This window comes from Apis dorsata, unplaced genomic scaffold (assembly GCF_000469605.1).
Source record: "Apis dorsata unplaced genomic scaffold, Apis dorsata 1.3 scaffold_19, whole genome shotgun sequence".
In the NCBI taxonomy this organism is placed as follows: domain Eukaryota; kingdom Metazoa; phylum Arthropoda; class Insecta; order Hymenoptera; family Apidae; genus Apis; species Apis dorsata.
Genome location: NW_006263321.1, coordinates 648,799 through 660,379, shown reverse-complemented (window position 1 = coordinate 660,379; position 11,581 = coordinate 648,799). Strand labels below are relative to the sequence as shown.

Here is an 11,581-nt window from a genome sequence, read left to right as displayed (position 1 = left end):
AATCTCATTGGCTTCTTCTAATGCCTTGCGATAAGTATCATCTCGATTTTTTTTACCGATTGGTGGTTTTATATTTGCATCACCATCTTGATACAAAAAAGCACGTCCTCTATAAGTAGAAAAATAATTATTGATTAACATCTTTTTTAATATTTAATTTAAACAAAATAATAATGAATAATAATAAATATTTATATATTTATATATATACCTATGAATCCAATGATAATTATTCGATCCTAAGAACATTACGCAAAATTTACCAGGACTATGTGCTATAGCTTCTATATTTTCAGGAATTTCATGAGGATAACAAATACGAGATGGCCACCAACGATAATTACCAAGTTTAACCCAAACAACTTCTCCATATAAAGGCAATCTACCTGTTTCACAATCTTCACAAATAAATGCACCATCAGGAGCATTGATACCTAATTATTATTAAAAAATTATATAATTTATTATATATTATATATACATATTATTTTAATTACTATTATCATTATTTCAATTAATTTTACTAATTATCTTATTTTATTATTAATATTTATATAATAAATAGCATGATTATAGCAACATAATCATTTATTATTAATGCTATTAAACTTATTATACTTGCTTTAAAAAATAGTTACCTAAACATTCTAAATGAAATGATGTTGGACATGTATCACAACAAATTAGACTTCCACCTCTTGTACATAAAAAACACCATGCTGCATTTACTGGAGGTTGTGGTGGTTGATAATGCTTTGGACAAACTATTTGACTACCAGTTAAAATCACTGAACCAGCAGGTAAACAAGATGTAGATGTATGATAAGATGAAGGACAACGAACACATCGTGCCAATTTCTCATTTGGAGCTCTTGAATGACTATCTTGAGGATTGTCTGAACTGCATGTATGACATACGTGATACGGACAAGTCAAACGGCCTCCCTGCCAATGAGACTAAGAAAAAAGTATTTGTAAATAGTATACTTTAAATTTAATATTACATGATTATATACATATATTATTATTATTATTATTATTATTATTATTATTATTATTATAATATTATTATTGAACATTACTTGTGGCCATGATTTTAAGCAAGATGAATGATAATGTTTTCCACAAGCTAATACAGAACATCTTATTCTATCTCCTTCTCTTTCATTACATATAAAACAGGCAGGTGCTACTCCAGATAAACAATCAATACATTTAAAGAACTCGTCTTCTTGTTCTTCTGATTTGCCTAAAATTAGAAATAACATTTATTTTAATTAAATATTATATATAAAAGATATAATAAATAATTTTCTGTACCATTATTCTCATCATCATCAATATTATTTTGTTTAATCTCCTTTATATCATCGAGAATCTTATCGTCCATAATATTCTCATCAATGGAATGTTCTGGACTAGATTCTCCTGGTTTGACACAAGAAAGATGAAAATACGAATAACAAGGACCTTTACACCTAGTTAATTTTCCAGTTTTTTCACATATTTGACAAACTTTTTCTTGTTTCATTCCTTTAAAGAGATTATAAGGTCTATTTTTTTTCGTTTCTGAAATATTTATCTCTTCTTTTTCAACTTTGATTTTAGATTTTTTATTATCTTTAGTATTTCCATCTATTTCTATCAATAAATCATCTTCCTGATCTAACGAATTTTCTTTTGCATGGACATTAGAAGTGTCTGAAGTTACATACGATCGATACTTTTTGCGAAAAGAAGAATTCATATTATCCCAAGTCTTTCTTAAATATTTTCTGATATCATGTTCTGATGCATCTGGATATTCATCTTCTAACATATCTCTATTTCGTTCATAATAAACTTCAAAAACACCATCTATATCTTCTTCAGTTCGAAATTCAACTTTTTGCATGAGAGAAACTTCATCATTTGAATCTCTTTGACTCAAGGGAGATAATGGAGGAGTATCTGAATTGAGTTTTGAATGATTTTTACCATTCTCAATGTATTTGAGTATATTTGATTTTGTACCATCTGTTTTGTCTTGTAATGATTTATGTAACTCACATACCTATAAGATTATTCAATATAAATATTTATAATGTCTATTATATGCTAATAATTTATTATTATTAGTTTTTTATTAATAGTATATAAATATTTTAATCATATACCTACATTATCTTGTTTAGTACGTTTAAGATCAGGACCATTTGAATCACTTGAGTGTTTTCTTTTATTAACTTTATCCTTTTCTTCAGATATTTTTGATGATTTATTTTTTATATTTTTTTCCTTTGGCTTAAAAATATTTGCTCTATCATCATTACTCATAGGCTGAACTTCCATAGCTTCTTCAATCGCACTTTCCCATTTTGATTTTATACCAGGTTTTACAATAAATGCTGCTGCATATTTTGCATCTCTTTTTTTAACTTCTGCAGTGATTGATTCTGATAATTTTTTAAAGTCTGCAAGATTTGTAAATGGTATCATAGAATTTGACGAAACCCAACTATGACGTCCTTTATCACCAAAGTATTGGACATGTATCATTAATATTTGTGATCTGGCAGTAGCTGGTCAAACATACACATATATATAATTTACATAATTTGTATCAATTAGCATAAGATTGTTATATTTAAAATATAAGCAGTAAAGAAAAGAAAAACTTTTTACAAATAATTTATAATATAACATATATTGCATATTCATGAATAATACATAGATATTTTTTAAAAAATAATAATGTTAATATATAACTTAAAATTTAATTAATTTAATTATAATTAATTTATTAATTTAATTTATTTAATTAATTTAATTATAATAATATATTATTAATAATTTTTATTAATAATAAAGATTTTTATTAATAAAAAGAATAAAAAATTATACAAAATATTATTAAACAAAACTTATATATAATCTTTTTAATAACTTTGATAAATAATATAAAAATAAAAATTTACCTTTTAACCTATGATATACCATTAAAACTGGATCAAGTGTTATAACACAAGGCCAAAAAGGGAAATTACCAACTCTGGCCCATGCTAATTGACCTAAAATCCAATTACATTGTATAGGTGAACCAACTAATTTTGGAGTAGTTTCTTCCATGATACTTAAACTATTAGAAGAATCACTTGTATCGTCCATATCATTAGTTGTATTATTTTCATCAGTACTATCATTACTACTATCAAATGAATTTTGATATTTTCGATTCTTTGGCATTTTAGAATTCTGTAAATCACATATATTAACATTATATTAATGAATATTTTTATCAATATATTTAATTAAAAGAAATATAATAACAATTAAGAAAGAAAAACAATTAATATATAATTATATCATTATAAATATATGCATATGTGTATATGTATTGGTATCATACTATGTCACAAATAGATACACATACACACAAAAAAAAATATACAGTAAAACATTAAAGAATGCTACATGTAGTACCATAGTTTGTTAAAAATGATATTGATCTTTAATCAGAAAGAATTGATCTTAAGAGGCATAACATGCCTTTGGAGAACTGGCAACCTCATTCTTAGGAGACTTAGGTTTTATTATTCTGCCATAACGACTTCTACCAGGTGAAGTTTTGTTACAATTAACACTGATGTCCATTTGATCATTCTCAAAATTGTTGCTCGTTGTTTCCAAATTTCTATCGAATTCGCCAAATCTTGATTCAACAATTATGCCCACCTTGCTATTTACTTTGTTGATAGTATTCATTGTTTTCTAACTAATTTAGCATCTTCGTCTATTGAGGAAGACAATAATTTAATGATATGAAACCTCATATATTTCTTCACTGATTAGCACAATATAAACTTTAGAACTTGTGTATAAAGGATTCACGAATAGAAAACAATTTTCATTATCGCTGAAAATAGCTGCGATGGCCGATTTTCAAGGGCTACTTTATTTCTTACAGAAACAACACCTATTTTTTATGAGTCCATAGGAATTAGTACGTATTGCATGTAAACTTTTAAAAAAATTAATTCGATGTCTTGTAAATTATTTCTCTTTTTAGTATTAAAAAATTGTAACTCAACCTCACGGGTCTCTAAGCAGAAACAGGACGCGTTTCCCGCGATTTTGGGTGATTCTCATAACCATGTTTAGTTTAATTTTTCACTATATTTAACGTTTAGTAATTTTTGTTTTATCAGTTATTTCAATTTCGTTATGCATGGAAACATGATGAAATTCATATTAATGATGATTATTGTATTAATACTACTTTATTAAATATTAATTTTTCTTTAAATTATATATATATTTTAAATGGGAAATCATTAATTTATTATATTTAATTGTACAATGTAAGATATACATAAAAATATATATATACATATATATATAATATTATATATTATAAATACTATGAAATATGTATTCATAATAAAATCTGATTAATTATATTAAAAATATTTATTCGGACAATTTAAAAACAAAATTAATGTAACTTAAATTATTGTTTATTTACAAAATTTAGCAACATAATGTTCTTTAGCACTTATATCATTAATTTCATGTAATCCATTTTGTTGCGCCACACTTTTTAATTCGTTCACAAAATTTTGTAAATGTTCATTTCGTAATTCTACTAAGTACTTTTGCAATTCCACTAACATAATTCCTTTTTTTTTAAGTAATGGTACAAGATTGGGCAATTGTTTCACCATATTATGAGCTATCCAGATGAAATCAAATCTATTAATATATTCTGTTTTGTGCTTAGAAGTTTGTAAAAATGTAACGGGGTGAAAAATTATCTGAAAATATAATGTAGATTGTAATTAATATATGTACTTATTAAATTCAAAATTTTATGTAATATTTTATAATCTGTAAATAAAATTTTATAATACTTTATGATTTTCAATATTTATCCAAGATATATTATTCTTTTTATATTTATTTCTTCCTATTTCCCATGATTCTTGTTCCATTTCTTTATTAGGAGTTTCAATTACTAATGTACCATTTAATATAGATGGGTCTCTATGTGATGCAATAAATTCTTCACATATTGATTCTTGATTTCTGATTTCATATATAGATCTCATAATTTCTCGTTCAGCTATATCAGTTGCTCTATTCCTATTATTATATTGTTAATATTTTCAATGCTTTATTAAAATTATATAAAAATTATAAAATTCAAAATTAATATCTTACATATGAGTATCTTTCTTTTCTTCCAAGATCCAAGTGAAGAAAGGACCATTTGTAATGTCTCCTAAGTAAGTGTAATGTATAAATCCAGGTCCATATTGTATTATATTGCTTAATAATGTTGGATTACTTCTAACAGGTTCACCTTCTAACCAAGTAAATGCAATTCCATTATTTCTCCAGAATCTGATGATTGGAATGAGATAGTTAAATAATAAAAATATATTAATATGATAAAATTTCATAAATATTTTAGAATTAATAAATATATACATATATACCTATATTCCTGTAATGTTAAGTTAGAAATACCTCTAGATTTTAAAATCATATGATAATCCCAATCAAAAACACCTTCTCGATAATCATATCTTGTTTTCAAAGATCTTCTAATTCTCTGATCCCAATACTCAACAATAGGAACATTTTCGCATGTTGCACGTTCCCAAAATCTTATAATATATATATATATATATACAATTAGAAACATAGATTTATACAATAGAAACTTGCAAAATATAAAAATAATTTAAATTTTTAATTTTTTATATAAACTTACTTAAAAATTGCTTCTAAATGATCTCTATCTTTATGCTTAAATTGTTCCAAATTTAACCAAGGACAATTTATTGTATTTATTGGTATATTTGATAATTGATTAGAAGACTTTATTAAATATTTGGCTGTTGCAGGTCTTATTAGTGTATTTCCAAATATTTCTAAATAATACCGAGTTGCCTCTTGTAATCCTTTTATATTTCATTTTTTTTTTTTTTTACATTGTTTGTTTATATAAAAACAAACAAAAATAATTTATTTATTATAAAAGCAACTACAACATATAATTTAAAAATAAATATACATACCTAGATTTGTTTCTAAACAAGTATTTAATAAAAGAATAGATCTAGCCACTTGTTCTAATGTTGATTCAATTACATTATATATTATAATGCGATCATTATATAAATAAGATGATGCTAATGTTTTTAAAATATGTCTTGCATCATTAGCCCCTACAATTAATACTTCAAGACATTTATCTTGATAATTAGTTTCATGTTTATTAATTTCGAACTGTATATCTAATGCAGGACTGAATCCCCACCACATAATTGTATTATTTTTATATTACATTAAATTCAAATTATAGACTTTAAAATATTCCAATAATAGAAACAATGAATAATAACATTAAATATAGATACTAAATATAGATTTTAAGATATATTATTTCCATGGTAACATTGATTTATATATATCACTTTCTAATATATGACAAAACAGTTTCACAATATTATATCTCATATTTTATAAAATAATTATTGATTTATCTTTTTTGATTCTTTATAGCTGTATATTTAATTATTTACTTGTTATATCAAAATTTGTTAAAAATAAACATACATGCATGGTTATAAAATATATATACATACATATATATATATACATACGTGCGCATATATCCATATGTACGTATAAACAAAAAAAAAAGAATGTTTTATATTAAAATTAAAAATTATAAATTTATATAATAAAATTATAAACATGAGAGTGATAATTATGTCATAGACTTATAAAACCATTTATTTTGTTCCTATAATATAGATTCTGTGACACAGATAAAAATAACGCCCTCTCAAACCTTGCTCACGCAAGGATGTTTTATAAACATATTCATGTTAATTCAATACGCACAATAACTCATTTATCTCGTTTTTTTTGAGCACGTTTATTGCCGCATCGTTGTAAAATATCTGTAATAGGTCCTTTATGTTGAAATATTGCAATAAGTTGCGTCCGTGCTTCTGTCATTCCTTCACTAATTAAGCTACTACGTTGCATATTTCCTTTAATCAATTCATTTACACGTTCAAGACCATCATCTTGTCTATTCCTGACATTTTGCTGTGATTCAAGTATAGTTAATGTTGTTTTTAATTTTTCATGAACCTATATGAAATTTTATTTTATATTAATTTTACATTATACTTTATAATATATATTATTATAGAAATATATGTTTTACATTAATCTATATTTACTTGTTTTTCAAGATCTGCAATATCTTCCATTTGTGCTGTAAGATGATATACTTTCCAACCATTTAATTTCTGTAATACATGTTTCTGTTGAGCTATTTCTGCAACTGTAGGTCGTCTTTCTTCACGAGGTCTAACTTCACTTGGTCTTCTATAATGATGAAGTCTACTACCCCATCTATTCTTCCAAGAAGGCCCTAATATTGAAAATGATTTTCTGTTAATATATATTTATAATGATTTTAATTATTCATTTTTTTCACAAACCTAATAAACTAGGTGTAGGCCGTGTTCGTATTGCGACTGTTGGTTGCTGTATAGGAGATTTAATAATATCGCATTGTGTATTTGAAGTTTGTCTTTTTTCTGATAATTTTTCTTTTGATTCTTCTTTATGCTCTTTTTTCATTCTTTCTTCTGTAATAAATTGCATTTCTTCTTCTGTACATCTTGATTCGGTTAATTCTACTGCGGTAAGTTGTTGTTTTCGAGGTTTTTTTCTAGGAGACATTTCCACTGTTGGATTTATTGTAATTCTAGATTGTTCTGGTTCTTCATCAAGTCCAGGTGATGATGTTGCAGAAACTGTAGTAGATCCTGAACTTTGACAACCTCCACCATCTTGATCTCCTCTTGGTGAACATGGTGGACTAGATGTTGTAACAGGAGGTAAAGATGCAAGTACAGGAACTAAATTTTTTGCCGCATCTAAAAATTTAAAATTATTTTATCAATTTTTTTTCAGTAAATATATAAAATAATAAAGAAATAAAAAAGAATAAAAATAGAAGATTATAATAAAGATTATAATATATAATAAGATATATATATAATAATTTATATCATTTAATTTTCTCATTTCATACTTTTAATAGGTGAATTGTCATGATCTCTTTTTCTAAGTATACTTGGTCGAGGAGATGCATTTGTTTTAGTGTGAGGTTCATCATATCCAGGTTCAACAAGTAATCTCACTGGAGTTTGACGGTATTGAGTATATGTTCCTGCACAATATCATAAAGTAAAATTTTTTTTAAAAACTATTCATATTAATAATTAATAAAAATTGTGGGTTTACCTGTGGGTTCAAAGGAATAATAAGTTGCAGTATGAGGTGGATGTAAATATTGTCCTTGTGCCGATTGAGAAGGCGTTGTATTTGAATTGTTATTTGTATTACTGGTAGAAACACGAAATCCAGATTGTTGAGTGGGTTTAATTTGTATAGTTTGTCCAATATTTTGTGCCTGTACTGTTTTAGCAGGTGCTGATGTAACTCTTGTAGGTGCTAAAGGTAAAGGATGCAAAGACATTCCAGTAATTCTAGCAACAGTAGTTGATGAAGGCTGTGATATTCTTGTTGTATTTGATGTACTTGCTGTTGTAGCAACTATACGTGATACTGCATTAAGATTTGATAAAGAAGTTACTGTTTGAACAACACGTGGTATTGTTTGTGATTGTGGCTGCTGTTGTTGTTGCTGCTGCTGCTGCTGCTGTTGTATCTATTATATAGTCAATTCTAATCAATATTCAAAGCACTAATAAAATATTTCTTACATCATAATAAATGTGATAATATATTTGTGTACCTACTTGTTGAGAAGGAATTACAATTCGACTAACAGTTCCAGTAGATGGAGAAGCAACAGTGTTTATTGATAATTGTCTTCCAACTGTTGGCTGAACAGTCACTGAAGCTGAAGCAGTTACTCTATTTACAGTTCCAACTACAGGTGCTGATACAGCTATACGATTTACAATACCTGTAGTACTCAAAGGCCTGTTTGACTGATTAAATTTTATTTATTTTATCAATATTATTTTTTAATATAATCTAATTAATTATGAAATATAATAATTACTTGAATAGTTTGAGTCGAAGATCTACCAGGTTGTGTAGTTTGCGATATATTTGATATTTGAGGAGCAGATGGTCTACTTTGTGTAACCGGTAATCTTGCAATACTATTATTTGCTTGAAGAACTGGTGCTATTAATCTAGATGGAGTACCAGGAACTCCAGTAACCATTGTGGCTTGTACAGATCTTCCTTGACCTGTAGGTGTAATTAAACGAGGCTGTTGACTGGTATATACTGTTGATGGTGGCCTTGAAATTCGATTAACTGGAGGTGTTGAATGCCTTTGTGGTTGTGCATATACAACTGATGTTGTTTTAGGTTGCCATTGTGGATTTGAAATAGCTGTATTTATTCTAAAATATGCAAAGTATGAGTTTCTATTTATTAAATGTTTAAAAAAAACTTTATTTACCTGCTATATTTACAAAAATATTTAATGTTTAATTATATAAATAAAAGATAAAAAATTCAAATTTTTATAAGATATATATTATATATATAACTTTTATATATATATATATACCCTGGTCTTGTAGTAGGTATAGTTTGTCCTGTATTTGCTCTAACAATTGGAGTAGCCACTGTTGATCTTGGAGCAGAAATATTAGCAACTGCAGCTGGACCACGAGGCACATGATAAGTTGCCGGCATATTTGACACTTGCTGTGTTTGTTGTAATAATTGCTGAGCCTGTGGTTGGTTTTGACGTTCTACTGTACTTAACATACCTGGTGAGATTATCCTTACTGTAGAGCCCACTGAACAGATCTATCAAAATGTAATCAATATTTATTAAGATTTTTTATCATAGAGAACTGTTAAAATTTTTTATATTAATTTCACTATAATAAAATTATATATTTAAATATTAAATATAAAAAAATTATTTTTACCGTTGTAGTTATTTTGTTTGTTTCTGAAGTTGAAGTGGTACCAGATGGAACTACAGGTTTCATTACAGGTAATTTTGAATTTGTATCCATTGACATTGATTTTCCAACAAGATTAGTTGATGTTCCAACTGATCCTACTATAGTCTGTGTTGATTGAATATTCTGTATATTACTTTGAACAACACTTTGTGCATTTTGTATACTTTGCATAGTAGTTAAATTCTGAGCTATGCTTTGAACAGTTGTTTCTGGTAGATGTTTATCACCGCTGCTCTCGACTGAATTTAATGTTGTATTCATGTCTATATTTCTAAAAATTATCTTTTTCAATAAGATATATTATAGTAATATATATCTAAATAAAAAAAAATCTATGTTACATAAAAATTAATTAATCTTTAGATTTTACATTTTTATATTATATTATTATATTTTATCTTTTGAACTTTGTAGAAGTTAAAAGGATTATTATATGAAAACTGGTCAATATTATAAAAGAATTCCTAATTTTTTATATGAATTTAAAGATTATTTAATTTTGTAATTAGTTCAAAACAAATAATCTAATAATAATAAAAAGAATAGCAATGTAATAATTATTATAAAATTAGTAAATAAAATAATATTTTACATTATAAAAGATCAACGTACTTTTTTGTCTTTGAAATTGACAATAATCAGTATTTTTTAGGAATACTATGACAAAAATATGTATACCTTTATAAAAACATAACGCGGTAAAACCATTACCGACTTATTTAAACATGCATATATGACATTTTCAAAATATTTTTGTTTCATTGATGTTTCTTGAAAAAAAACATTTTACACTCTAAACAGCAGTTTTCTTATCACTACAGAAGTTTATAGCGCCTAATGTAAGTATAATACAGTGCAGGTAAATTGTTATTAGATAAATAAATGTTCTATGTATTTACTATATTCTCTATTTCATAGGAACATTTCATTTAGTTAAATAGATGTAAATGGAAATAAATACATTATTATGAAATTTAAATAAATAATAGAATTAAAAATTTTTGAAAATTTTATACATAGATTAATATAATATAATTTAATATAATATATTGTAATACATATTTATTTTAAAAATAAGAAATAATATTTTTGAAAGAAATTCATTTACTAGATTAAAACTAGTGATTTTTATTATAAATTTGGTTAAATTGCAATAATAATAAAATGAATTATGTTGATTATTTATTAAGCTTTTTTTTAATTTAAATGTGTATTCAATATTCTCTGTTTATGTTGGTATTATATATTTTTAAAAAACTTTGATTTATAAGCATAAATAATTTCTAACCATATTTTTGTAACTAATACAATAATTAACTTGAGTAAATACTTTTTTAATAAACTATTATTAAAAATTATTACATTGTGTATAGAAAACTTTTTAGTTTTTAATATAAATTTATTCTATTATATATTATTTTATTATACATATATATATATAAAAATTCAAAATAAATATTAAAAAAGTAACTAGAAATCAGAATGTATATAAGATATAAGATAATGAAATAAATATTCTACAAAAAAGAATATCATTCATATAATTT

At 25.1% G+C, this 11,581-nt stretch overlaps 3 protein-coding genes across 6 annotated transcripts in view; all 3 read right to left on the bottom strand.

The window, feature by feature from the left end:
* LOC102680363 (histone-lysine N-methyltransferase NSD2) overlaps positions 1–4,143 on the bottom strand; it is an 8,850-nt gene extending 4,707 nt beyond the window's left edge. Inside the window, 8 exon segments of the mRNA XM_006607856.2 lie at positions 1–109; positions 212–434; positions 639–957; positions 1,083–1,249; positions 1,321–2,053; positions 2,161–2,561; positions 2,958–3,234; positions 3,529–4,143. The exon segment at positions 1–109 is cut by the window's left edge and continues 13 nt beyond it. Of these exon segments, the coding sequence (XP_006607919.1) occupies positions 1–109; positions 212–434; positions 639–957; positions 1,083–1,249; positions 1,321–2,053; positions 2,161–2,561; positions 2,958–3,234; positions 3,529–3,744 (2,445 nt within the window). The 5' untranslated portion in view covers positions 3,745–4,143.
* Positions 4,144–4,474: 331 nt separating this feature from the next.
* On the bottom strand, positions 4,475–6,556 carry LOC102680232 (dynein assembly factor 3, axonemal). The gene is made up of 6 exons (XM_006607855.2): positions 6,063–6,556; positions 5,756–5,945; positions 5,478–5,648; positions 5,200–5,382; positions 4,890–5,121; positions 4,475–4,793 (listed from the first exon to the last, which is right to left on the bottom strand). The coding sequence occupies exons 1-6, from the start codon at positions 6,307–6,309 to the stop codon at positions 4,497–4,499; spliced, it is 1,320 nt and encodes a 439-aa protein (XP_006607918.1). The 5' UTR covers positions 6,310–6,556; the 3' UTR covers positions 4,475–4,496.
* Positions 6,557–6,757: 201 nt separating this feature from the next.
* LOC102680029 (histone deacetylase complex subunit SAP130-A) lies at positions 6,758–10,907 on the bottom strand. 4 transcript variants are annotated; one of them, XM_006607853.2, is made up of 10 exons: positions 10,713–10,907; positions 9,996–10,305; positions 9,626–9,870; positions 9,104–9,455; positions 8,835–9,029; positions 8,317–8,743; positions 8,105–8,242; positions 7,506–7,946; positions 7,242–7,435; positions 6,758–7,149 (listed from the first exon to the last, which is right to left on the bottom strand). In XM_006607853.2, exons 2-10 carry the CDS (start codon positions 10,293–10,295, stop codon positions 6,901–6,903), a joined length of 2,541 nt encoding a protein of 846 aa, XP_006607916.1. In that variant the 5' UTR covers positions 10,296–10,305; positions 10,713–10,907; the 3' UTR covers positions 6,758–6,900. The 4 variants fall into 4 exon arrangements, with proteins under 4 accessions (XP_006607916.1, XP_031365598.1, XP_031365608.1 ...); XM_031509738.1 differs by having other exon boundaries at positions 9,996–10,316; positions 10,713–10,880; XM_031509748.1 differs by having other exon boundaries at positions 9,996–10,350; positions 10,713–10,875.
* Between the last annotated feature and the right edge of the window lie 674 nt (positions 10,908–11,581).

Excerpts from the sequence above, each read along its gene's own strand:
- LOC102680232 (XM_006607855.2), bottom strand. The coding sequence starts at position 6,309 with ATGTGGTGGGGATTCAGTCCTGCATTAGATATACAGTTCGAAATTAAT. Across the intron at positions 5,946-6,062 it reads TTGTTTAGAAACAAATCTAG|GATTACAAGAGGCAACTCGG; the intron begins GTATGTATATTT and ends GAAATATAAAAG. Across the intron at positions 5,122-5,199 it reads GAAAAGAAAGATACTCATAT|GAATAGAGCAACTGATATAG; the intron begins GTAAGATATTAA and ends ATATAATAATAG.
- LOC102680029 (XM_031509738.1), bottom strand. The coding sequence starts at position 10,796 with ATGAAACAAAAATATTTTGAAAATGTCATATATGCATGTTTAAATAAG. Across the intron at positions 9,030-9,103 it reads CTTCGACTCAAACTATTCAA|TCAAACAGGCCTTTGAGTAC; the intron begins GTAATTATTATA and ends AAATTTAATCAG. Across the intron at positions 7,947-8,104 it reads TGACAATTCACCTATTAAAA|ATGCGGCAAAAAATTTAGTT; the intron begins GTATGAAATGAG and ends TTAAATTTTTAG.